The sequence below is a fragment of the Abramis brama genome, assembly GCF_963993115.1.
Source record: "Abramis brama genome assembly, chromosome: 22".
NCBI lineage: Eukaryota > Metazoa > Chordata > Actinopteri > Cypriniformes > Leuciscidae > Abramis > Abramis brama.
This window is the reverse complement of record NC_139984.1, coordinates 6,614,144-6,640,158: the sequence shown is the minus strand read 5'-3', so window position 1 is coordinate 6,640,158 and position 26,015 is coordinate 6,614,144. Positions and strand designations below refer to the sequence as shown.

At 38.9% G+C, this 26,015-nt stretch overlaps 1 protein-coding gene across 7 annotated transcripts in view; it reads right to left on the bottom strand.

Moving 5' to 3' along the window:
* Positions 1–26,015, bottom strand: part of utrn (utrophin) — a gene marked incomplete at its 3' end in the record, with an annotated part of 239,702 nt that overhangs the window by 55,870 nt on the left and 157,817 nt on the right. For all 7 annotated transcript variants that reach the window (XM_084099868.1, XM_084099871.1, XM_084099870.1 and 4 more), the window contains 5 exons: positions 15,866–15,995; positions 9,480–9,748; positions 8,666–8,812; positions 6,863–6,941; positions 4,207–4,267 (listed from right to left, as the gene is read on the bottom strand). In XM_084099868.1, the coding sequence (XP_083955994.1) occupies positions 4,207–4,267; positions 6,863–6,941; positions 8,666–8,812; positions 9,480–9,748; positions 15,866–15,995 (686 nt within the window). The remainder of the gene's footprint in view (positions 1–4,206; positions 4,268–6,862; positions 6,942–8,665; positions 8,813–9,479; positions 9,749–15,865; positions 15,996–26,015) is intronic.

Sequence of the window (26,015 nt, the reverse complement as noted above, 5' to 3'; positions counted from 1 at the left end):
AGGCAACGAACCCTACAAGTGATGGATTTCAGACACTCAGACAGCAACTCTGTCCCCATGAAACCAAAATTTCGTTTTTTTTGGCTTTTAGTATATGTTAGCCTTAAGGTTATCTATAAGCTAATGTGCTCCAAAACAATGACAAAATTCGGTTTTAGACGACATAAGCATTCAAAACTAACAGTCTCTCACTTTCGTCAATATGGATCAATGATTTCGATGACATCACTCTGCACTTCAGCTTCTCATCAGATTTTCTGTCCAATCAAATGCTCTCTAGAATCTGAAGCCCCGCCCCCTATATTATAAATAGACGATGAAGCTGCAGCTAAAATCACTTGTTCACACATTTACTGTTTTCTACATGATGAATGGCTCATAGTGCACTATATAGGGGATACGATTCAGACAGTGTAAATATGCTTTCCATTGGGGCGAATTTACAGCGGATTATATGATCGAGTCGGTGCAGACCAAAACATTTATCAGACCCATTTGAATTCTGCACAGAATGCCACATTTTAAAGCAATATGGAGGAGATTAGGAGGAGAAACTGCTAGACAGACTCGGCATTAGAAACAGCAATGACGAGTGGAAGAGATAACACCGGTGCCGTGCACCAACATACATTTCAAAACGACATCTACACAAAGTACACTCTTCAAACTGCACATCCTCAGCATGATTATGTTCACTGTTTTGCTTTAGTAACAGTTTCATATTAAATCTAAAAGGGGAGACTATTAGACTGGCTGTCATAAGCTGTCAAATGCGGCTTTATCAAGCTCAACAGCTCTGGCCAAGCTGTGATATAAATGAAATGCCATTGGCTATTTTAAAAAGGGGAGGAGCTGCTTGATATGATCAAAAATACAGTAAAGACAGAAATATTGTGAAATATTATGACAATTTAAAATAACTGTTGCGATGTTTAAAAAAGTCATTTATTCCTGTGTTCAAAGCTGAATTTCCAGCATCATTACTCCAGTCTTCAGTGTCACATGATCCTTCAGAAATCATTCTGATACGCTGATTTGATGATCAAGAAACATTTATGATTATTATCAAAGTTGAAAAAAAGTTGAGCTGCTTCATATTTTTGTGGAAACTGTAATACATTTTTACAATATTTTCAGAATGAATAGAAAATTCTTTCAAAGGCATTTTTTGAAATAGAAATCTTTTGTAACAATACAAATGTCTTTACTGTCACTTTTGATCATTTTAATATGTTAGTAGTATTATTAATGTCAAACTTTTAAACAGTAGTGTAAATGTGCAAAGCACTGAAAACAAGTACTAAGAAATGACTGCTTGGTTACACTCTGCAGAAAGCAGACGCTCATACAGCGGCAGACTCACGCTTACAGTGAAGGATGTGTTTTATTCACAGCGGTGAGCTGCTTACAGGATTACCTGCTGCTCTCATCACACACACACACACACACACACACACACACTTCTCTGAAGTCCAGGGAGCGTGTCTCACACACTGAGATGAATAAACATGAACTCATTATAATCACAAAACAGTCTTAAGAGTTACAGAAATAAGCTTTTCAACAAAAATACTTTCCCTTTCTTACGACCTCTCTCTGTCACTCTTTACGCAGGTCTGACATTTGAGACATCATCGTCATCTCCACTTGACATGCTCTAAAATCTCAGCTCATACTAACCAACACACACACACACACACACACACACACACACAGACGCACGCATGCACGCACGCACGCACACACACACACACACACACACTCTCTCTAGTTTCAAACACACTTCATCCCTTTGATCTCTCCAATTAATGTTTGACTATATGAGTCTTGTAAGTATCGGTGTGTGTTAGAGAAAGTGTGTGTTTCGGTGGAGAAGAGTCAGTATTTCACTCATGTGAGCCGCAGGAACTATGACTTATATAAGACTGATCCAAATGAACACAGACAGCCTTTCGGGGAAGTTAAGAAAGAATGACAGAACCATTATTATTATAAAATAATATTAAAAAAATGTGAATAATGATAAAAATAATGTTAATAATAATAATAATAAAAACGTTATAGTTATATACATAAATATACACAATACACACACACACACACTAACAGCTATTTTAAAATCCTATTCAAATAACAATAAAACCCTTTCACACATCTCTCTTCTAACATAATAACAATATTAATAATAATAAAAATACATTAATTTTATATTTCCTTTGTATTTATTAGTTCAGTAAGGTGCCATGCAATAAGCAAAATACATTTAACACCAGGAACAGTGTGAATGCATGGAGAACTGGGTTCTTTTTCACTTTTTGACCACTTAAATATGTTTTATTAAAGATAACCCAATGGTGAAAACACCTTGCCACACAAATACCCACTTATTTTGTCGCAATTCTTTTTACTTTAAAGTTATTACACAGACACATCAGCCGGTGTAGATTGCCCTGCGCACTGAGCTTTGTCTTCAGAGGGGTCAGGGCATTCCCTCACAACCTCCGGGATACAGAGTCAGCGACTTTTAATTAGAAAGGCCAGTACGCTTGCTAATTCACCCAGCCTCAGAGCAGGAAGACCAATGAGCCGTGAGGACACGGTACAGAGAAGCAAACGTGTGTTCTGGAGAGCAGCGCTCTAGATGTAAGAGCACAGAGACTCTCACACAAAGGTTTTGTGGAAATGTAAGAAAGATTCCCTCAGGAAATGAAACAATGAAGGGGAAAAAAGGATCTCTGGTGTATTCATATATGCACAGCCATATGGGTGCTGTCAGAGCATCCGCGCAAAAGAAGTTCAGCTACCGGCCATTCCTCACAACACACCTGCAAACACACACACACACGCACGCGCACACACACACTGCTGTGTTCTGCTTTTACTTTCACAGGCCCCTTTCATCTCCTTTTCTACACTACAAAACTCCAGGGATCTGGACGACATGGAACAATCGGTTCGGCACAATAACTGACTAATAACTGCAGTAACCATGCATTTTAATGGACACTACATAGACCACAGAGGAATTTTCATAAAGTGTATTATTATTTCTCTCGATTACTATTATTTTTTTCCATCTTGATTCACATGTCATTCATCCTCCTCTATTACTGGATGATTTCCAAGCCGGTCCATTGTCGGGATGTATGCATCTCTCTCTCTCTCTCTCTCTCTCTCTCTCTCTCTCTCTCTCATTGTCTCTCGAGGCTTGATGGGCACTTGAAGGGACAATGTATTCAGGCAAAAGATCTGTAACTGAGGGAATTGCCTGTAGTCTGCAGAGACGTTGCGAAATCACGCATGCATTTACTGAACAAATCCAGCTTGCCATGGTGGCTTGAATTTGACTGTTTCTACATGACAAATGTGAGTTATAGTGAAGAACCTGACCTCCACTGAGACGCTGGGGTCCTAGATCAGTAAGATATATGTATAATGCCAGGATTTAGGATATTTATTTATAACGTAAGATTTAAAATAAATAACTAATTGTATTCATCATGGATGCATTAAATTGATCCTAGGTGCTAGTAAAGACTTTTAAATTGTTACAAAAGGTTTCGATTTCAAATAAATTGTTATTTTGATTAACTTTCTATTCAGGAATTCAGATTTTTTTTTTTATAAAAAAATATTATAAAAAATATATAAAAAATATTATATATAAATATAATATAAATATAAAAAAAATATTATAACACTAATAGCAGCACAGTTTAATGGTTTCCAACATTGTTAATAATAAGAAATGTTTCTTGAGCATCACATCATCATATCAGAATGATTGATTTGTCACTGAAGACTGGAGTAATGATGCTGAAAATTCAGCTTTGATCACAGGAATAAATTACATTTTACAATATATTACAACAGAAAACAATTTGCTTTCATTTTAATAATATTTCACAAAATGACTGTTTCTTACCGACCCCACACTTTTGAATGGCAGTGCATGTGAAATACACAATAATCTACTTCTGAAAGTTATGTGGAACTTTGTTAATGCCGACAGAGAAGCACATGAGCCGTACGTCAGTTCGCTGGTGTGTTTCTAAGTTCAGAAAGCGGATTTCACACCAAACGTGAAAAAAAACTTTGCTGTCAAACAGAGTCGGTTCTGCTTCAACAGCTCTAAAGTGAAAGAACCCTTAAAGAGATCAGTCCGCATGGGAACAGATGTGCGAGTATGTCAGAGACAGCACTTACTTGATGTAGTAGGGCACTTTATTCTGGGACACCGCTCTCTGCCAGGGCGTCTGCACTGAAGCTGTGGACACATAATAAAAGATTAGATGGGGTCTGATCATGATGGTGTTGGGAAATGAAGCATTAATTAAGAACATCTCTCTTATATCAGCGGACGCGCACTCTTTTAATTTCTCCCGACACTAAACCCTCGTTCCAGAGGTACACACTTGATGATATATATTACACATCTGCTCTCTCAGCAGAACGCAGTGTACGCTACTCTGCTTTTGAAGCTAATGGCATGGGATACGGGATGATACAACTTCAAAGACCAAACTCAAAAAGTTTGAATCGCATCAGCATTACCCAATACACTGAACTCTACGGATCGAAGCATCAAGCTGCAGAGTAACTCCCAGCGCAGTCATGGAATGGGAAAGGGATGGGAAAGGACAAGGTAGGACCGAAAAGGACATGGCAGGTGTTGAAACAAGGTTCAAAGAAAAAAAGAATTTGCCGCCAACCTTTCAGGGAAAAAAATGTTTGATGAGACCTTGAGATGAGAGAGAGAATATCATTTTTATGGAGTGTTATTGTTACATGTTCTTGTTTCATTTAAATGTAACTGGCACAAAAAAGCCAATAAAGGGAACATTAAAACTGCTAAACTAAATCTAGTGTGTGTGTGTTAATGACTGCTCTTGACAGTCCACTGAAACAGAAAATAGTAGACGATTAACCTCTGAATTATTAAACACAAAAGCGTCGCCACAGCTTAGTGTGTGTGTGTGTGTGTGTGTGTGTACTGAGATGTCTGATTTCCCAGAGTATCTGACACTGGCTGCTTAATTTTTCATGGCTGACAGTTATTGTTTGTGCGCGAGTGTAAACTTGCGTCAATTAGAATCAAATGAATTTTAATTAGTTATGTCCCCTCAATAAGAGTGAAGTGGCAAATGTCAGCGACAACGACACTGATTACATTAACACTCTACACAATCAATTACATTGAACATTTTGTATGAACAATGAATATAAAAAAAAATGTAGAGTAACAACTGAAAAAAACTGCTAAAAAACAATAATAAAAAAGAGAAGGAAGAAAAAATGAACGCAACGTAAAGTAAGCAACGTATGGGACTTTCACTGGTTTACATTCGGACCATTCTTCAACAAGCCGCATGATTTAAAGTATCATTTATGTCAAAAGGTGTGAAATGAGTTTTAATACCTTTGTTTAAAGTCCCTGTAAAGGCAATTCTAAAAAAAAAATCTAAACACATTATAAATGTTAGAAATGTATTGCTAAATCATATTACAAAGACTGTGAACTGTGAAGTACTGAATTGTGGAGTTAGACCGTTAAACAGTTTTTCACCATTGCTGTGTTCCAGATTTTTTGGGCGGGGCTAAAACGGGGGCTCGATGACGCACTGGAGCCCCTGAGCTCCTGGACACGCCCCTACTTGATGACGCACTGGAGCCCCTGACGCTGGCCCCTCCCCTAACAATATAGCACATTCACATCAGTTTGCCGATCGCGAGTTACTGTCAGTACTATTATTAGTTACTACATCCTACAGTTTGCTAGCTAGCTATGCCTTCGTCACGGAAATGCGTATTACCTGGATGCGATCACGTACAAAACAGATCGGTGTCCTTATTTAAATTTCCGAAAAACTATCATATCAACAAGAGGTGGATTAATTTTGTGAAGAGCCACCTTGATGGAGAGTCGAGGATCACCGCCAAAACCCGCCTCTGTAGTGATCATTTTACACGGGATAGTTTTATAAACTTTCGTCGGAGACAACTGGGATTCACTGATAATCCACTGTTACTGGTGAATGGGGCCGAACTGACTATCTCCCGCCTCGGCGATCATCCTCCCGTCGCGCCGACAGCTGGTGCCATCGTCGGCAGTGCGTGCCCACCAATGAGTGTAAGTTGCCTTGTGTGCTTATGTTATAATTATAGTAGGTAGTCCAGGCTGTATGTATGGCTTTGTAAAAAACATGTATGGCTTTGTAAAACAAATTAAGCTGCTAGGAGCATCCATTCCGTCTGTAGCGGTGACAGACAGTTGGCGTGTGGAGTGTGGCGACGGCAGCTTTCCCGCGAGTGGGCGTGGTTTCAGCGCAGCCAGCGGACACGCCCCCAGCGTTTGAGAGCAGAGACTACTGCTCATTTTTTCAAGATTTTGATAGCTTATTTTATGTACTTGCCGGCTTTTTTTATCATTCAAATTTGGCTGGGTGGCTAATAACACATTTTTCTGTGGTGTGACAAACTCAGAACACATACTTAATTTTGACTTTACAGGGACTTTAAGGGTTTGATAAAATTACTAACAGTAAGTATAAGCAACATCTTCTGAAAAGACCAACAGTATGTTTTAGTTGATGGCATGCTTGTCTTCCCTCTAGACTTCTTAACTGGTTTAACAAGCAAGGCTGGTTCCCTAACTGAACAGTCCAACAACTAGACCAGCACTAAACTAGCACTAACCATTGGAAATTCATGCTGGTCTTTTTAAAGGGAGAGTTATATTTATGTATTAATGCAAGTACCACTAACTTTTTAGGCAGGGTTGAAGAATAGCAACATAACGTTGACATGATTATGTGAATTTATTCATATGTTTTTACTGTTTAAATGTGGATTAGTGACTCACTGGATAAGAAGTGTTGAGAGGAAGGTCCAAAATCCCTGTGTGCTTCCCGTAAGAGCTTCAACCTGTCCTCTACAGCCGCCTGGAGAGAGACAGAGACAGAGAGAGAAAAAGATAGGTTGGTCGCTAAATGGAATATCACAAACATGCTGAAGAAATGCATCCACACACTCACAGCAGGGTACAAAACTCAGCATATGAAAGACAGTAATGAACAGAAACACTCAGACTTTCTGCAGTCTCAGTGAGTGTTCGAAAGAGATCCTGTGGAAAACAGATATGGTCTCATCACAGCTCAAACACACACACACACATGCACACACTTTCCAATTACTCTATTGAGAACAGCATGCACTCTCATACGCATAGACTGGACTAATTACACAAATCACCTCTAGAGAAGGAAGGATTCATTAGAAGGAAAAGAAAAAAGAAAGAAAAAGGGAAAATAAATGGAAGGAAACATGCAATGAATGAGAGAAAAAAAAAAAAAGAAGTATGCAGAGGACCTGCATAACAGGAATAGGATGGGAAAGGAAAGAAAATGCAGAAACTATACAGAGTACTTGCATGAATGATGAGAAAGAGGAAAGTAAGAGAAAAGTAAATGAATAGGAAAGGAAATAGTAAACAGGAAAATTATAGGAGCATGAAGAGGACTTGCATGCAAATGACAGGAAGAGGAAGGATGAAGAAAGGAAAGGAAAGGAAAGGAAAGGAAAGGAAAGGAAAGGAAAGGAAAGGAAAGGAAAGGAAAGGAAAGGAAAGGAAAGGAGGACAGATCAATGCAGATGACTTGCACGGAGGAGGAGGAAGAGGAAAGAAAGAAAAGGAAATGAAAAGGAAAGAGGAAATAGGACAAAGGATCAGAGTATGTAGCGGACTTGGATGAAGGAAGAGAAAAAGTAATAACAATTAAAATAGGAAACCTAAAAAAAGGATATGAGCATGCAGAGGACTTGAATAAAAAGAACAGGAAGAGGAAGGAAGAAGGATGAGAAAGGAAATTAAATAGGAAATATGAAAAAGGATAGGAACATGCAGAGGATTTGCAAGCTAAGAACAAGAAGAGGAAGGAAGAAAATGGAAGAGAAAAAGTAAATGGAAAGGAAATTAAAGGAAAGAAGAAATTAGAAAAAGGATAGGAGCATGCAGATGACTTGCATGAAAGGAACAGGAAGAGGAAAAAAGGAAAAAAAAGAAAAGAAAAGAGTATGCAGAGGACCTGCATGAAAAAAAACTGGAAGAGGAATGACTAAACAGGAAAGGGAAATTAAAAGGACCGGTAAAAGAACTGGAAAGGGAAAGGAAAAGGAGGACCTGCATGACAGGAACAGGACAGGACCTGACCGGACTGGAAAGGAAAGGGAATGAAAGGAAATAACGAAGGATATGACTATGCAGAGTACTTGCATGAAGTAAGAGAAAAGGAAATGAAAAGGAAAGGAAATAGGAAACAGGAAAATGATAGGAGCATGAAGAGGACTTGCATGCAATGATACAGGAAGAGGAAAGATGAAGAAAGGAAAGCATAGAAAGTGAAAGACAAGGCAAATAAAATAAAAGAAATCGGGAAGAAAACGAACAGGAAATGAAAAAAGAAAAAGGAAGGAAAAGAAAAGAAAAGAAAGAGGAGTATGCAGAGGACCTGCGTGAAAGGAACAGGACAAGGCAGGAAAGGAAAAAAGAAAAGAGTATGCAGAGGAAAAGAACAGGAAGAGGATGGATTAGGCAGGAAAGGGAAATTAAAAGGACGAGTAAAAGAACTGGGAAGGAAAGGGGAAGTGTAAGGAGTAGGCAGAGGACCTGCAGTAGTTTCCAGCGCATGTTGAGGTTGTCCAACTGGCGGTTGGTGGTGGAGGACAGCTGGACGTCCAGTGGGGTCAGCTGACCTGCCAAATCATTCACAGCTCGAACATCCTGCTTCAGAGGAGCAATCTCCTCACGAAACGCCTGAAACACACATACACACGGAGAGAGAAATAATCACATCACCATCTTTATCTCTGCATTTCACACACACACAAATTTAAATAAATCACCAGCCGGAGCCTTTGGAAATGACTCAAACCATGTGTGAGAGAGGTGTAACAGCGTCATTTTATGATAAAACTACAAAAATAGCTTTAGGCAGGAAAAAAATTGACTAGAATAATTGTTAAAGGAACAGTTCACAAAAAAAGGAAGTTCTGTCACCATTTACCCTACCAGTGTGTTCTTACAAACCCAAACAATTATGTTTCTTCTGATGGGAATATGTTAAGATGGAGATGTTAAACTGGATGTTCACATGGCTCTTTTCCACATAATGGAATTAAAAAAGACTAGGGGCTGTCAAGCTCCAAAAAGGAGCCCGACAACCCCCAGTGCATGGTATTGTTAGTGTAGAGAAGCATCCAGATAAACATCATCTGTTATGCTCCAAAGAAGAAAGAAAGACATACAGGTTTGGAATGAAATGAGACTGATGACAGAATTACCATGTACCAATTATTCCTTTAATATGCCATGATGACTTGGCTGAACTTTTTCTGATATCATCCCTATCGATTAAGGAGCTCGTCTGGACTCATCGCCACTGGTTATAGGCCTCAGTCGTGAAGCAGAGTAATAAGCTCACCGTTGTCCTTTCGATGTGATCCTGTAGGGAATCTATGAGAAGGTCTCCCACGGGTTGCCATCCTGCCTTGAGCTCCTCGGCCTGGGCTAGACGCAGGTCCAGTTGGTCCATGGAGCTCTGGAGGTCCTGGAGTTTATCTAGCGCTCTCTCCACCTGCTCTTGCCAGGTGCCCGCGTGTCCCATCAGTCTGTCCCAGCGCTCACCCACCTCTGCGGTCTGCTTACGGATGGCCTTGGCCACCTGCTGGGCCTTCTCCTCCGGGGTCAGCTCTACGGAAAACCACAGACACAAACTCCATTCAAGTTACGCCTTCACTTCAGTTGACCTCATTTTGGACAAGTTCTCTGAAAGGTTCTAAAAAGGTACATTTGGATTTTACAGGGCTAGTTACTGAAACGCTAAAGCATATACAGATGCTCTGTCTCAAACTCTTCTAAACCACAGAGAAGCCTAAAGGCCAATTCACACAAAGATGACTATATAAATAACTAGCAATAATTATATTAAAGTGCCCCATTATGCTTTTTTCGAATATTATCTTTCATGCAGTGTGTAATAGAAGAAACGACTCTGAACAGCCTATACGAGTCATCAGGAATTCTAGTCTCACTTCTGTGAACGGTGAACAATGCGGCAACACATTTGCATAATGGTTTTCATTGGCTGCCCACGAACAACGTCTATTTTGACCCGCCCTCAAACAAATATATTAAGACATATTTTGACCCGCCCTCAGATATTAAGAGCTGGTTTGTGTTGTGTACATGTCGAAAAGACACTGTTCAGTGCTGCAAATTAGTGCTAAATTCAGTGCTATTATTGCAGATTATCTGTTGTTCTTACAACTTTGAGTAAAGATAATGGATGGAGCAAGATTTGTTTTGCCAACTTTAATGTTATATTAGTCATTCATGTTAGTGCTGGGCAAATACCCGCATGTGCACCACAATAAATTAGAAATATACACATTGGCCTGTTGATGGACGTACACTTGTTAATGCTGATGCTGATGGTGAGGAATTACAGTTACAACATCTCATAATGTACCTCAAACTGAGTAGTGTATCACTGAGAAACGTCCTGCTCAAGTCGTCCTTGCGATGGAGGTTCAGGTTGAATAACTAGTTCTTCCAATTTTTCATTATCGGACTCGCTCTCGGATTAATATGGTAAAATCGACGCCAGTGCTAATGTCTTTACAGTGTGTACAATCGCTGAGGACTGAGGAAGCCTACGGAGCTGAAGTTCAGTTATGGTAATAGTTGTTTAGCTTCTGTCGCGCTTTACGCTGTAGACTAATCACAACAGACCGGGCTATCTGACCAATCAGAGCAGAGTAGACCAATCACAACAGACTGAGCCATGTGACCAATCAGAGCAGAGTAGACCAATCACAACAGACTGGGCCATCTGACCAACCAGAGCAGAGTAGACCAATCACAACAGACTGGGCCATCTGACCAATCAGAGCAGAGTAGACCAATCACAACAGACTGGGTCATCTGACCAATAAGAGCAGAGTAGACCAATCACATTGGACTGAGCCATCTGACCAATCAGAGCAGAGTAGACCCATCACAACAGACTGGGCCATCTGACCAATCAGAGCAGAGTAGGCTTGCGGAAAGGAGAGACTGAATTGTTGTAGGAGACTCCAAAACAAAATTAGGAACCTTTAAAATGGCATAATAGGGACACTTTAACATCCACATCAATGGACGACAAGGTTCTGGTTTATGTTCTGTAGCGAGACTTCACTATTCTTATTGAATTAGAGCGATTATTAAAACTTTTCATTGTAGTTATCGTCCATATAAAACTACTGACATTTTACTGACTCAATTTTTTCCACTGTTTTTTTTTTTTTTTTTCAGAACATGGTACGTTTTCTACATTAGTTTGGTTTGTTTAGGCACATACAATCATGAACACTCAAATCTGCAAAATAATCGGTCCGAGATCACCTGAACTAGTTAGTCTCGAACCGATTGAAAACTAACTCTAGAGTGGTTTGGTCGTGGTGAGAAAGCAATTTGATCCACCTGACCCCTAAACTAAGCTGTATCACAATTCATAATGGAAGATGCATTACATAAAAAGCAGCAGTGTCTGATTCTGTGGGAGAGCACATTAGTAATCGTTTATCACATTACTTATTGAAAACCCAAAGCGCTCCTCTTCATCTTGAAATGTTGTGCAATTGCTCTTCTCAGAAACAGGTGCATTGCAAGAATGCTCTCCCGACGAAGCATTAATTCCTGCTCTAACTGATAAATTACATGTATAGATTGGGAATCAAGGCTATATATATATATATAAAATATGTGTGCGTGTGTGTGTGTAACAAAAACTAGTCCGCATATTGATGAGAAGAATCCCAGAATATAATCAGATGCACCAATGAGAGGACAGTTTTACTCACACGACTTGCATAAGCACATTTAGGCACGCATTGAAATATTGCATTGAATCGAACCAAGGAGAAAATGCAACATTGTAAGAATTTAAGTCCCTGTTTTGGAACAAAGCAAACCATCTACAGGTCTAAAAATGTCCTGTGTCCAATGAAAATGATAACCTTAGGTACTGATTATGAGCTTAATATAATGTTTAAAGGGTTTCATTTTCCAGTGTCATTGTGTGTTAAACAGCCATAACAAAAGTGACAATAATTTACCTTAGATCTTGGAAATAAAACACTATGTGAACAAGTGTGTTACATGGAAAATAATGATTCGGTATTGATTTAAATATTGATGGTCTAAAACACAATCGTCATGATGTTTTACAGCAGGACAGCAATTGCGAGTATGTTTGCAGTCATCTTTGCAGGAATGAATAATATCTGAATCAATATGGAGACTGTACATAGGAACATTTATCTTTAGCAACACTATGAAAGTATATAGCAGGCACAAAAATGGATACCTATGAGAACAATATGCATCACAAAGCCTCAGTTTTCACAGTCCACACTACAAAGTGAAAACAACATTTTCAAATTCATCCACTTGGGAGAGCGTTTTTAAAAAAGCTCCGTCTTGGTTGTCAAAAATGCCCTCTCAATGTGGAGCAAGGCCAAAGCGGAGAGAAAAAGATGCGTTTTCAAACAAAAACGTATAAGAGTGGACAAGGCCTTCGAAGGCAGTATAATTTTACCACATACTGTCTGGAACCGTCTCTGTGTTTGGGATACACATATGATCCCTAAAATGTTGCCAATGGGAAGCTTACTAGGTTTTCGAATAGAGTAATATAAACGGTCTGTTTTGAGCACCTCACATTTATCAATATGACAACAACTTGTCAGCTTTTTAACTTTTCCACATTGCTTATTGAGGGGTCACTTAAGAAAGTGTGTATTAATGAGTCCACTCAGCTAATGAGCTAAAGAGAGGGAGGTTTACAGGCGACAGGAGGCAGATGTTTGGGCAATTTAGAAAGAGCCGAGGGCATGTCTACAGGCAGGTCTACAGCATTAACATCTGCTCTTTCATTCTGCCTCCAGGCTTTTTTTGAGGACGTGAGAGGGCACTTTAGCACAAACGGCAGGGCTGATTTCTCCATTCCCCAAATGCTCACCTCTATCTTTCATCTTTATATTTCTGATTAAGCCAAGCGAGAACCAATTTACAATTCAAATGCGTTCAAGCGTTTCTGGAAAGGTTTGAAATTCAATTAAGATCCAGGGGTTGAATGGAAATGAAAGTGACGGTTTCTCAGCGGCTTGTTTATGCTCATTTGGTGACGAACTGCGAACAGATTGCTTTACATTTGAAAACATACAGTTCGATTTGGAAAACATGCCTTTGCGTGAACATTAGTTGTGTATGATTTTATCTCTGAAAGCCACTCAGGCTGTGTGTTTTGCGCAGGACGGGCAGAGCTCATGAGTGGTTGTCTGTTCAGAAAGCTGAGCGCTGCGCTTTGATCGCAGGGATAAAGGAAGATGGAAGCGCAGAGATCGCTCAAGGACTCCGATTGCTCGAGGTGTTCGGAGGGAGGCATGCGGAGAGAGATCAGAAAACACTGCCCCTCTCAACCCAGCTGACATCAATAGGAGTAAATGTGAATGTATAAATGTGCAAATGTGTGGTAGAAATATTAAATAAGCAGCACGCTGAATCTGCACCCTCAAAATTACATTGAAAAATATTTTCATAAACGTCAAAACTGTCATTCGCAAAGTTCTACAAATTCATGTAAATTTTTTTGGGCTGTGAAACAAATGCATTAAAAATGCATATAAATAAATATTTATATAAAATAATGTGAATATAAAAATATCCATATTAATAATATTTACTATAATAACTAAACAGAACAACAATAATAACTAAATACATTAAAAGTTTGCTATAACTAATCTTGATTAATCGCAAAGGAAGAGGGGAAAACATTAATGTACGCTCAGGAAGAGAATTTTTTCTTTGAAATAATTATATTTTTATTTATATATTTTTTATTTATTTTTGCTCCAAACCCTAGTTTGTTTATGAAATATTTTCCCTAGTTTGATAATACTTCCAGTCAAACTCAAGAACATGTCAGCCTGCACCATCTAGACTCATGACAGAACTTTGTATTTTTCTGGTCTTTATATACAGTGAGGAAAATAAGTATTTGAACACCCTGCTATTTTGCAAGTTCTCCCACTTAGAAATCATGGAGGGGTCTGAAATTGTCATCGTAGGTGCATGTCCACTGAGAGACATAATCTAAAAAAAAAAAAAACAGAAATCACAATGTATGATTTTTTAACTATTTATTTGTATGATACAGCTGCAAATAAGTATTTGAACACCTGAGAAAATCAATGTTAATATTTGGTACAGTAGCCTTTGTTTGCAGAGGTCAAACGTTTTCTGCATCTAATTTAGGATAATAAATGGAGTGGAGGTGGACATTTTAAAGGCAGACTAACAGGTCTTTGAGGGTCAGAATTCTAGCTGATAGACAGGTGTTCAAATACTTATTTGCAGCTGTATCATACAAATAAATAGTTAAAAAATCATATATTGTGATTTCTGGATTTTTTTTTTTAGATTATATGTCTCACAGTGGACATGCACCTACGATGACAATTTCAGACCCCTCCATGATTTCCAAGTGGTAGAACTTGCAAAATAGCAGGGTGTTCAAATACTTATTTTCCTCACTGTATCTTCCCATTGTAAATCAATGGAACTCTAAACTCGAATGGAAAATGAATAACTTTCAATAACTCTTTGACGTTGGCGCACGACCTAAATCACTAAAGAAGGTTGCAGCGCACTTCTAGCAGCCACATGATCTGAGATGTCCTTCACGTCTGTAGAACAAACAGTTCAGGACGAGTTATGCAGCAAAGTTCAAAATGCAGACTTAAGTGGAAGTGACGTGTGGAAACCCAAACTCGGAATTTGTCCTCTGCATTTAACCCATCCAAGTTAGTGCACACACATTGTGAGTAGTGAACACACACACTGTGATACACACCTGGAGCAGTGGGCAGCCATTACGCTGTGGCGCCCAGGGAGTGATTGGGGGTTTTGCTCAAGGGAACCTCAGTCATTTACTGCCGGTACTGGAATCAAACCAGCAACCTTTGGGTTACCAGTCAGACTCGCTAACCATTAGTCCACGACAGCCCTAATTGTTTGTTCAAATCCCTAACTCTCAGAATGTGCAGCAGTAATAGTTCTGCTTGCCTTAGCAAAAACTTTCTGCTCTAGATGACTTTGGCGTTTTCTGAAAGACAAGAAACATTGAGCTTCAGGAAAGTTGAAAAGTGGAAAGAGCCTGCAGTCTCTGATCTACCAATTAACCCGGTTTCAGTGGGCATTCGCACACTCCTCCTAAACGCTTGCTGGAATCCGTGCGCATGCGTACGTGCTCTCACACACTCACTCAACAGCTCTTCTTCTTTCGGATAACTTATGTCTGATGTTTGTCCTAAATTAGCTTTTCAAGCGGGTCCCAGAGGAAGTGTCCAGAGAGCTGGGGAACTTCCCAGACATCAGATACTGCAGTTAAGAGCGTGTTGACAGGAGGTGTCCGACTTATCAGAGGCACTTACATCAAAGAACATCCCTTAGAGAGTGTCAAAATAAACTCTGCTGGTCTGTGTGTGTGTGTGTGTGTGTGTGTGTGTGTGTGTGTGTGTGTGTGTGTGATGTTCTCATACTTGTCTAAGTTTATCAAGTCCTTCTTTTGCAGAGGTATTTTTAAGAGCAATCAATTATTGTAAAAGTTACTCTCTCCTTGCCTCATTGAGCACATGGATCAAAACACGCTATTCATGGTATAAATCAAGACTTGTGCATTTTACCCCTTTTCTATTTCTTTTCTCTCTATCATTACACATCTGGGAGGATGGCAGGATAAAATAAATAATGGGCTCTCACCAGTTTTGGGTTGCAGGTTCTTGCGTGGCTCTTCGGGTCCTTCGATTGGCTGTTCGGCCAGAAACATGTGTGCCTGATCCAATGAGCTGAGTACTAAATGCTCACGCTCCAAAAGCTCCGCCCTCAGAGCCTGAAAACACAAACCAGTAACATCGCATTACAACCCGTCAATCAATACTGTCATTAATGGAGCTTAATCATGGAAAACAGCAGTACAGGAATAATAAAAAAAAAATCTGGTGGGAAAAACAATTAGCATTAGGAAAACAGTCGACCAATCAACAAAGAGATAGAAAGACAGATGGATGGATGGACTACATAGAGAAACAGATCAGTAAAAATATACAACAGTACGAAGAAACTGATTTTCCACAACAAACCACGTCAACAACAAATGAATCAACAGGCTTTCCCCCCCATTATGTCTGTCGTAGTCTGTCATTATTTGATGTTATATCATTTCTTATGCAAGCAAGCACTCCATCCAAAGAGACAGAGAGAAAGAAAAAGTGTGTGTTTGTGTGTGAGATCAGTGAAAGCAAGATGAAAAACAAAGAGATCAAGAAAAGGTGAGAATGAGGGCAGAGAAAGATTGATAGGGAGCACGTATAAAAACGGACACTTAAGTGCAATTGCAAGCACAATCTCGGAGGTCAAACTAGACATTTCCACAGGGTCGCACGCAAATTAGCCAAACTAATAGCCGTTCCCTAACTCAGACAAAACTAATTCCTGCCTTCGGGCAGCTTCACAACTTCTGTACACACACACACACTTAAATGAATAGCCAAATCTCAGCGGAGAGGGAAACTGGATTACCATTCCTCTGATAGTTGGGCCCCTAAGGCTCGACTGGAGAGCAGGGTCACGGCACCCTTCCACACTTCTGAAACGGTCGTTAAACAGAGCCGGAGGAAGTGATAAGCCCTTTAATTACATCCTGCTACAGTAAACCTAGCGAACACCATTAGAGGCCCGAATGAGGAGAGAGAGGAAGAGGAGCGGACCATTAAACAGCATTACTGAGACATTAAGGGCCGATATTAAAGAACAATAAAGATTAGAGTAAGATGGACAAAGAGGCTCATATGAGATCAAAGAAGAACATCACATTCGAGTATGTGCAGCTTGATAACTGGATAAACTGTGTTTCCCTATTAGTCAACAGACTACTCAGATAAGGAAGCACACTGAATATCACCTACATTGTGTTCTCAGTGTTTCAGCTATGGCGGCATTAAACAGCCAATATACACACAACTGTGGTTGCACATCAACTGAATTCACTATTATTGAGTGTCAAGCTGTGATTGGCCTAGCAACCATAAAAACTTGAACACTCCTTAAGTTTATCATGCTTTTCTTTTCTGCATTTCTGCATGTTTCTGTTCCCTGATAGCCCCAAAGATAAATGACACGGTTTAAACGCTATAACCTTAAACAGCCTAATTATCCAGTTTCATTAAAGGGTCATCGTTTACTCACCCCCGTCCAATCCAGAAGACTATTGTTCATTTTCGAATCCCAAATGAAGATATTTTAATATTCTCTCGTAATTTTTGTCCATCCATTGAAAGTCCACAAAACCAAACCTTCAAAAAGTTTATAAAGAGACCAAAACTTAAGCTTCATAAAGACACCGTAAAAGTAGTCACACTCGTGTTGTTCCAAACCCATAAGAGAAAACACACAGAATATATATATAATATATATATATATATATAATATATAAATATATATATATATAAATAACCTAGGAGTTTTCTGTTCTACCACTGAAAGTCAATGCAACACTTTCAAGCTTCAAGTTCATAAAGAGTTCATCTTTTAACTCTTTCCCACCGGCGTTTTTGAAGAAAAAAAGTTGCCATCCAGCTGCAGCATTTTTGATCATTTTCACAAAAGTTTCATGGCCCCCAGAATATATATTTTTGAATGAATATCTGAACATGCATTATATCAAAAGAAAGAACAGGGCCTCTGCTTTAAAAAAATAAACAAAAAAACAACGACACTGTTTTATTCTAGCTTCATGCATTCTTTGTTTATCAACACTTGAATGTGGGTAAGTTTCATAAAAAAAGGAACATTTGGAGCAAAAACCTGAGAAAAAAATTCTGTTGATTGATCCAGATTGGCTTCATCCAGATTGGATTCAGAACGCTGATCAAAACACAGATGGAGTAGTCCGAGTCCATCAACACCCCTAAAGCTTCACAGTCCTGTAGCTTGTCCTGGGTTGACATTTCATTCAGTAACATTAGGCAGTTTTGATTTATATGCTGTTTAAAGTTGATGATTGCATTATTTTACATATGCATCTGCTTGCATATGCTATCGCTTGTTTCTGCTTAGGGGTCAACCGATTAATCGGTCGGATGATTAATTGGTCGATTTTTTGCATTTTTTAACATAATCGGCATCGGCCAATATCCAAGTATATCAAGCCGATTATTAGGCGGGCGCATCTGTGGGCAGCCTAGTGTTGTTGTTGTTGTGGAACGTCATTTTCCAGCAGAGTGAGCAGACCTCATCCAGTGCCTAAGGAAGGAGCTAAGTTCCTTGGAGAAAACTCCTTTATATTTAATTAAAAACTTTTGATATGTTACTGCCAACTTCGAGAAAAAAATATGAATAGGCGACATGACGTTCGGCTACTTTGGATATTGATAGCGTAGTTGAGGTTGCATTAGCACAGCAGAAGGGTTGCTATCATGTCACAATAAGTAAGCAAGAATTTTGCAATTACAGACAGAGAATCTGAGACTTTTATTTGTTCTGTTTGTGTGTCTTATATTTGAGAGGGTTGTCACTCAATGCAGAGAAATACAGTGAGGAAAATAAGTATTTGCTATACACCCTGCTATTTTGCAAGTCCTCCCATTTGGAAATCATGGAGGGGTCTGAAATTGTCATCGTAGGTGCATGTCCACTGTGAGAGACATAATCTAAAAAAAAAATATCCAGAAATCACAATATATGATTTTTTAACTATTTATTTGTATGATACAGCTGCAAATAAGTATTTGAACACCTGTCTATCAGCTAGAATTCTGACCCTCAAAGACCTGTTAGTCTGCCTTTAAAATGTCCACCTCCACTCCATTTATTATCCTAAATTAGATGCACCTGTTTGAGGTCGTTAGCTGCATAAAGACACCTGTCCACCCCATACAATCAGTAAGAATCCAACTACTAACATGGCCAAGACCAAAGAGCTGTCCAAAGACACTAGAGACAAAATTGTACACCTCCACAAGGCTGGAAAGGGCTACGGGGAGATTGCCAAGCAGCTTGGTGAAAAAAGGTCCACTGTTGGAGCAATCATTAGAAAATGGAAGAAGCTAAACATGACTGTCAATCTCCCTCGGACTGGGGCTCCATGCAAGATCTCACCTCGTGGGGTCTCAATGATCCTAAGAAAAGTGAGAAATCAGCCCAGAACTACACGGAAGGAGCTGGTCAATGACCTGAAAAGAGCTGGGACCACCGTTTCCAAGGTTACTGCTGGTAATACACTAAGACGTCATGGTTTGAAATCATGCATGGCACGGAAGGTTCCCCTGCTTAAACCAGCACATGTCAAGGCCCGCCTTAAGTTTGCCAATGACCATTTGGATGATCCAGAGGAGTCATGGGAGAAAGTCATGTGGTCAGATGAGACCAAAATAGAACTTTTTGGTCATAATTCCACTAAACGTGTTTGGAGGAAGAAGAATGATGAGTACCATCCCAAGAACACCATCCCTACTGTGAAACATGGGGGTGGTAGCATCATGCTTTGGGGGTGTTTTTCTGCACATGGGACAGGGCGACTGCACTGTATTAAGGAGAGGATGACCAGGGCCATGTATTGCGAGATTTTGGGGAACAACCTCCTTCCCTCAGTTAGAGCATTGAAGATTGGTCGAGGCTGGGTCTTCCAACATGACAATGACCCGAAGCACACAGCCAGGATAACCAAGGAGTGGCTCTGTAAGAAGCATATCAAGGTTCTGGCGTGGCCTAGCCAGTCTCCAGACCTAAACCCAATAGAGAATCTTTGGAGGGAGCTCAAACTCCGTGTTTCTCAGCGACAGCCCAGAAACCTGACTGATCTAGAGAAGATCTGTGTGGAGGAGTGGGCCAAAATCCCTCCTGCAGTGTGTGCAAACCTGGTGAAAAACTACAGGAAACGTTTGACCTCTGTAATTGCAAACAAAGGCTACTGTACCAAATATTAACATTGATTTTCTCAGGTGTTCAAATACTTATTTGCAGCTGTATCATACAAATAAATAGTTAAAAAATCATACATTGTGATTTCTGGATTTTTTTTTTAGATTATGTCTCTCTCAGTGGACATGCACCTACGATGACAATTTCAGACCCCTCCATGATTTCTAAGTGGGAGAACTTGCAAAATAGCAGGGTGTTCAAATACTTATTTTCCTCACTGTAAGTAATAAAAAAGAGACCAACGCACTATAGGCTAGTGAAGGACTGGCTTTGCTTTGGTAGCGTCGTCGTTGCTAGGGTTGGGTAGCTACAGGTGCTAATACGGCACTGGTGCATTAACGACCGTTATCTACCGGACCGAATATCAATGCGGATTTCTGTGCTTCATTTCGGTGCTACTGTTATGCCTGTGCTTCTCTTGGATGCTCTGAAAACGGACGTTAGAATAACAGAAACATCGCTTCGCTGCACGTGACGCTAGTCACAGCAGCTAACTTTAGCATACCGTTAGCTAGTAGCTGGATTAAACACGGTTAAAATGCTGGCCAAACAGTGTAATGTGTGACTGTATTTCACTGTAGACTAGGGGTGGAACAGTACATGTATTCGTATTGAACCGAAACGGTACGGGCGTCACGGTTCGGTTTATAAATTTACACAGAGAATACACGCTATAAAAATAAATAAAACTTATGGAGCTATAATTGTGTCTTTATTACATGCGAGAAAATAAATGATCTGAGAGAAAAAAAAAAAAGTTTGAGAGAAAAAGTTATCACACTGATAGCAAAAAAGCATTTCATGAGAGAAAAAAGAATATTTGAGAGAAAAAGTTTTCATACCAATAGCAAAAAATAATAATATTTGAGACTAAAAAAAGTTTTGAGAGAAAGTATTTTCTCATAGAACATAAAAAAATATAAATTTGAAATTTTAAAAATTATTTCTGAGAAAAAAAATCTCTCAAAATACTTTGAAAAAAACTCTCAAATATATATTTTTTGCTATCAGTGTGAATATTTTCAAAAAAAAAGTGTTTCTCTCAAAATGCTTTTCTTTGCTCTCGATGCAATTTCTTGCTCTACTGTCAGGATTTTGCTTTCGCTGTGAAAATTGTGTCATGGGCGGGGCCACGTTCCTATTGGCCAGTCGGGTGAGCATCGTCTTGTCTTGGGAGTCGAACTGAATCATTACACCATTGTTCGGTTCACCGGCATAGATGCCGCCTCTGCCTTAGTTGAGCACGGACACTCCAATGTTTGGGTAAGATGATGACACACACAACTCAATGGGTAGCTGGCTGAGCAAGTTCAGCATCACTGAAGATTAAACATAAAAAAAAAATTATTATATTATTAGCTTGCTAATTGTTAATTAGCCATCATGCTAGGTAAACTTGCAAACTCACCTGGTTTATACTATTTTTAAATCAAATGCCAAATTAATGTTTTGATTTAGATAGTTTCACTCCTTATTTAGTGAGTAGTGAGCTAGTTTCTACCTTTGCACTTGCTAGCCTCAAAGCACCTCAAAGTTTTTTTTCAAAGTATTTTGAGAGAGACTTATTTTTCTCAGAAATAATTTGAAAAATTTCAAATTTATATTTTTTTATGTTCTATGAGAAAATACTTTCTCTCAAAACTTTTTTTAGTCTCAAATAATATTATTTTTTGCTATTGGTATGAAAACTTTTTCTCTCAAATATTCTTTTTTTCTCTCAGATCATTTATTTTCTCGCATGTAATAAAGACACAATTCTAGCTCCATAAAACTCGCGTGCAAATTAATTAATGTAATGCAGAACTACTGTCAGATACGCGGGTTCTTTAGGGACACCTAATCTGTAGCTCCGCCTTAGCTCTGAAGCAGGCTGCGATGTAGACATTGCAATGCTGGAATATGTTGTGTGTGTGAGAGAGAGAGAGAGGCGCGGGCGCGATTGAAAAGTCGCGTGTGTTTAAAGTCGCAAAGTGTTTACTTATATTTGTGTGCGTGTGTGTGTGTGAGGCGTGGATCCGATCGAACAGTGGAAACATAAAAACATACTCCGTCATTTTGTTTATACAAGACATCAAACTGCAAAGTGTTTAAGTTCCTGTTAATTAAAATTTTAAGGAAAACAAATATATTAATCTGAAATGTAGCAAATTAATTTTCAATTCATTCAGGTACAATTACCAAATATATCTCAAGGTCTTTTTGTCTTTTGTACAATTGCAGATTGGTCAAATGTTCAATAAATGTTTTTGTTGAGAAATCTTGTCTATCTTAAGTAATTATTTGTGTTACATTTTATCTTTCAAATAGAGGTTAAAAACAAGCACATAATCAGCCAAATAACGGCCAAAATAAATCGGCAGCATTTATCAGCCATCGGCCGACCCGGATTTCAAAAGATCGGCATCGGCCTGAAAAAACCCATATCGGTCGACCTCTATTTCTGCTTCTTCTTCGCTTGTGTTTTGATCAGGAGATTCAGTACTCTTGAAGATGTGTAATAGCGCCATCTACAGTATAACAGTCAAAACATGGAAAGCAGGAAAATTACATCAATGGCGGGGAACAATGTCTTAAAGTTTGGAAATTTTGAAGCTTGAAAGTTTTGGATGCCTTGGAGGAAAACTCTTAGGTTTAAATTTTTCATTAAAATATAATTAGTGTTTTGAAGACGAATGAAAGTCTTATGGGTTTGGAACGGATTTTTTGATAAAAATGCAATTTTTGGGTGAACTAAAGGGTTGGTGACATCACAAACCCTAAAGTTCAGTAGTCCGCCCACTGATTCAAGCACGACAAGTAGTAGTAGGTAATTAACAGACTACCACTGACACTGAATCAAGCAACTAACCGATAAACATGTCTTTGAAGAGCGAAGATGTTGCCAAAACCCCCGTTATAATCAACAAATCTCTTATTGTGTTTGCACTGTTAGTTATGATGAAAGCTAACGTGAGAGTGCAGAAATCAAATTGTAATGACGAGATCACTGCATTCATGCACTCACTGCAACCTTTCATGCCAGCATCTAAATATAATGCTATAGATACACTTTTCACGATTAGTAAACCTTGAGAACTGTAATAGTAAAAACGTGCTAAAAGTTTTCGAAAGAGTTAAACAATGTAATACTAGCTATTTCATATGCAAAGCTGTCAGCCAATCACAGCAGTGGGCATTTACACTGAAGTCTCAAAGACACGCCCCTTTAAACAGAGCGTTCAAATCAGAGGCTAAAATCAGGGTAGGAAAAATGCCTTTTATTTATAAATTATGACAATTTTTGAAGTAAAAATCCTACTAACATTAATATATATATATATACATATATATATATATATGCACCCCAGGAAACATTATAAAACAATAAAACAATGCAGTTCATGACTCTTAAACACTTTACGTTGGCACTTATAGCTGAAACATGTTTTAGTAAACAACCTTCCAACATCGACACAAACAAAACAAAAACGGATAGCTCTTTCATTTCTTCCTCTTTCACAAAGATGAAGAGTTTCCACTTTTAAAGCCAAAAAAGCATCACTATCAGTGCTCTTCCTGAGCTCTTAAAACACTTTTGACGGACACAAACAGCCAAACACAAAAGCACACTCATTCACAGTCGTAAATGGCACATAATGAGTAACCTCAGTGACGAGAGTGAAAGACCATTCAAAGCCATCAAATGGCAAACTACTCGACATATCCTGAACGCCTCTAAAAGACTCCCAAACAAGCACTCTAACGGCTGGGGCGATGAATGTGAAGAGAGAGAGAGAGAGAGAGAGAGAGAGAGAGAGACTGTATTGGCTGTCAGTTGTAGCGGCATCTTGCCCTTGACTGAAGCTCACGTCTAAGATGCTGGAATTATGCCAAAGTGCCATTTATTGCTATAGCAACAAACAGTGTCATAGCAACAATAATTACCTCAGCGCTGCTCTCCCCAGTTTAGAATAATGTCACCCTCAATGTTTAATTGAACTATCTGTGCATTTTATTGAATCATCTGTGGCATGCTGTCGATTACCGAAGAATATCATTTTGCCGCGTATTTATTAAAGCACACACAGTTAGAGGTTTAAAGCATTTATATTGAGTACAAAATTTATCATCTGTACAAAAATGTGTTATTTAAAATGATCAGAAATACATTTCAAGGCGGAATTTTTTTTTTTTGCTGATTTCAAGATCATGAGAAGTTAATATACGAGCTTAAAAGTGTTTTAAGTGATTTTGTTCAATTTCATACTTCTTTCTTGCACAAAGACAGGAAGCTTTTAACACCATGGCAATGAAGCCAAAGCCCAAGGAAGTTAAAATTCAATGGATGTACTTATAAAAGTCAAGCCATATTTCAAAATAGTTGGGCAATAGACTTTTTTTGAATGGCTTCTTTCAGGAGAAGCACACAGAGGGCAAAGAGTTTTAGTACAAGAAGTACTAAAGACAGTACAAGTACAAGACAGAAGCATTTGCAATGATGTAGAGTTTGTACTGTGCTTAAAATCTCAGATAATGACTTTCCAATCCATTTAACAATGTGCAAATTGAAATCAATACTCGAGCAGCAAATCGACACTGATTCATAACTAATGTCTAACAAAGTTGACCGAAATCTGTCATTATTTCACACCAAACTCACAGGCCGAACTCTTAAAGGCCCCCTGAAATCAAAATGCAAGTTTCTTTTAGCTTTTAGTATGAATATGTTAGCCTTAAGGTTATGAATAAGCTGGCGTGTTCCAAAACAATGACAAAAATCGCATTTAGGAGATATAAGCATTCAAAACTTACAGTCTCTCACTTCCGCTAAAATGGATCACAGGTTTTTATGACTTCACCGCGGACTTCAGCTCCTCATCACATCTTCTGTCCAATCAAATGCTCTCTAGAATCTAAAGCTCCGCCCCCTATGCTATAAATACCACCTGGCCAAAGTGACCGTTGACACATCACAGAGCAGTATGTGTTGGAGATGTGTGTTCGTTTTTTCAAACACTTGAGTTTTATTCTGTTTTCCAACTGTACGTTGGTTAAGAATGAAATGACTAGAATTTATTCACACCTCTACTATTGAATCCAACGTATCATCAGATCTCGGATTCGCTTTCATGGTGCTGTCAAATACGACTTTGCTGTCTGTGAGGTAAACTAAACGCTATTGGCTATTTGAAAAGGGGGAGGAGCCATTCAATATGTCCCGCCTTAGCTTCCTGTTTCACTGGAAATTACGTCAACGCATTATACAAAACTGCGCGTTCCAAGGCACTTCAGTGGGGCTTTAAGGGGGTCATAGTGAGGTCATTCTTTCCTGTCGCAGGTCAGAGAAAAGTCTGAGGCCTCGGGCGGCTTTAATCAGTACGGGGATTCAAGACCCAAATGATCAGGATAAATCACACAGATGTTGCCATTATTCAACAGAGAAGAGCCCGGCAAAGTAACAGCAATCAGTGCAAAGACACTTTCAAAAAAATTTTCTCTTCTTGTGTGCCCAGACTGTTACAGTGATGTGACTAATGCAGCATGATAGTGGTTATATAAGAGTTATATGAAAAACTTGAAACTGCGTGCATATAAATTTCAGTCTATTCTGTGCATTAAGCTGTCATATTCAGAGGACTTAATAGCAAGAGGCTTATGAACTACTTTTATGCCACATTTATAGTGCTTTTTTTTTTTTTTTTTTTTTTTTTTTCTGGGGCTTGCCAGCCCATGGTCACTGCATGGATAAAGTGCAGCTTGGACATTCGCTAAATGCTCCGCGAAAAAACATATGATATGTTTACATGATGATTTTCAGAATTTCAGTGTGAATTATCCCATTAAAAGGTCGATAAAAATGGTCTCTGATATTACATAAGTCATTTGTCCTTGTTACAGTAAAAAGCTTTTTAGCATTACACCCTTTATCACTAAAACTAAGAATAACACACAG